The sequence below is a fragment of the Ochlerotatus camptorhynchus genome, unplaced genomic scaffold, assembly GCF_037179485.1.
Source record: "Ochlerotatus camptorhynchus isolate MF236.1 unplaced genomic scaffold, CSIRO-AGI_Acam_v1.1 ptg000036l, whole genome shotgun sequence".
NCBI lineage: Eukaryota > Metazoa > Arthropoda > Insecta > Diptera > Culicidae > Ochlerotatus > Ochlerotatus camptorhynchus.
This window is the reverse complement of record NW_027040527.1, coordinates 3,734,048-3,735,962: the sequence shown is the minus strand read 5'-3', so window position 1 is coordinate 3,735,962 and position 1,915 is coordinate 3,734,048. Positions and strand designations below refer to the sequence as shown.

Sequence of the window (1,915 nt, the reverse complement as noted above, 5' to 3'; positions counted from 1 at the left end):
CTCGATTTGCACACCCGGTGTGTGACTTGCGTGATATACGCTGTAATGTGAACGGGGTATAAAATAACTTTACTAGCGCATTGGTGCGGGTGCTCTTAGAAGGAGAAAAGGAGACAAACCAATCAAAAGTAGGTAAAAGTGAACTGGCCGTTGGGCACTTTTTTCATACGTTAGGATCGACCAACCCGGTGAGTAAGCTGAAGTAAGCGTGTACGGTGTAATATAATAAAAATGACGGTATTAAGTTGCAACCCCCTGAATTCGGTAAAATAACCATTGACACCGAACTTCACCGAACGTCAAGATTTTTGATTGGAAAAGCCGACTGACTGTGAATCCACCAATCAGAACACAGAAACGTGTTTATTTTCGATAATTTCCCATCAAAAACCCGTTTTTTGTGCGACTCACATCAAATCGTTCCAAGTTTCCCATCGAAACGGTGTACACATCACCTTGTTGATTCCACTCCTCAAAGGAGCATATCCGTTCTATTGATAAGACAGTGTGATTTCCAAATAGTGTATAAAAAATGAAGACTGAAACGTTCCACCTCCTCGCTGCCCTGGGGACAATAATGCTGGCAACGATGGCCGCGGGTCAACATCCAGCAGCCCGGCCAATAAACCCGAAGGAGGTCAAATGTCTCGTTTGCAAAGCCACGATGAATGAAATGGAACTGGCCGTATCGAAGATCGACCCCAAGAAGAAGATCGACGTAGGAGACTACCGGATGGATGCGACGGGAGACTCAAAGAAGAAGAAAACCATCCTCTACACCAAATCGGAGATGTATCTGACCGAGCTGATGGAGATGGTGTGCGACCGGATGGATGACTACGCTAAGGCTCGGTACAAGAAGAACGGCCGTCCGGTGGTGCTGAAAATGATGACCGAGACCGGCATGAACCCGGAAATGTCCGAAGTCGACTTTGTCCAGGAGGGTGACCTGAACAAGAGCTTGAAGCATCTCTGTCTGGAAGTTGTGGAAGACCACGAGGAAGAAATTCTGAAGCTATTCCAACAGGAAGACGCTGTAAAGGATACGGACATCCGGTTGTGCTCACAGGTGGCCAACATTTGCAACGAGCAACCGATCGAGGATGATTACGAGTACGAAGGGGAAGATGATCGTGATGAGTTGTAAAACAATCCGGGCCAGTGGAGGAATGCAACAGCCGAGCCAGTGTCGGAGCGGAATACCGATCAAACCCCGTACGGAATAGGTTATTTTTTGATGATACAAAATATGCATTTTCATTGTTGCAATGTTAGGGAAAGCTTGATATTTATAACATATTGGTGGAATAGATGAACTTTTTTTTTTCCGTGAAAATGAATCGTTTCTGAAGCTAAATAGTTTGGGAAATCCCTACATTAATCTTCGTTGGCTCCAATCAAGAAGGCTACTGATAAGATTGTTTCTTACATCACCTCAGCAGTATTGCAGTGCCCGTTCGATTTTGTCAACACGTCACAAATGTCTTTAATTTGCTTGCGCACTGCCATTGACGTTAAACGATGAACTCTCTTAATATTTTTCAAAGTTTTTCCTGATAACGGATCACATCATTCGAGCAGTTTAAAATTACGTTTTCTACTACTAGAACTTTGCCGTGGAAAACATTTTGAAAAATCTAGAGCCTTGATAAAATAGGGTCTTATTTATGCTCAGCAGCCCCAAAACTGCTCGAAAATATGAATAATTGCGAAGCTTTAAACGTGACAAGCTTTGCAACGTTTTTAATTTTTTTGGAAAGCTGATTAGCCTAAAATCGTGTGTAACCAAAATCAAATGGGTACTGTATTCAGCTTGTCGATATGTTTAACATCATTACAGCCAATATACTTGAAAAGTTTCAATTGTTTGATTAAACTTCATTAATTACTTCATTCGAGCAGTCTAACATTGATT

The 1,915-nt window shown here is 42.5% G+C and overlaps 1 protein-coding gene across 1 annotated transcript; it reads left to right on the top strand.

Annotated features, from left to right (window-relative positions):
* Positions 1-351: 351 nt before the first annotated feature.
* sel (canopy family protein seele) lies at positions 352-1,202 on the top strand. The gene has a single exon (XM_065232529.1). The coding sequence runs from the start codon at positions 533-535 to the stop codon at positions 1,145-1,147; it is 615 nt and encodes a 204-aa protein (XP_065088601.1). The 5' UTR covers positions 352-532; the 3' UTR covers positions 1,148-1,202.
* Positions 1,203-1,915: the final 713 nt, after the last annotated feature.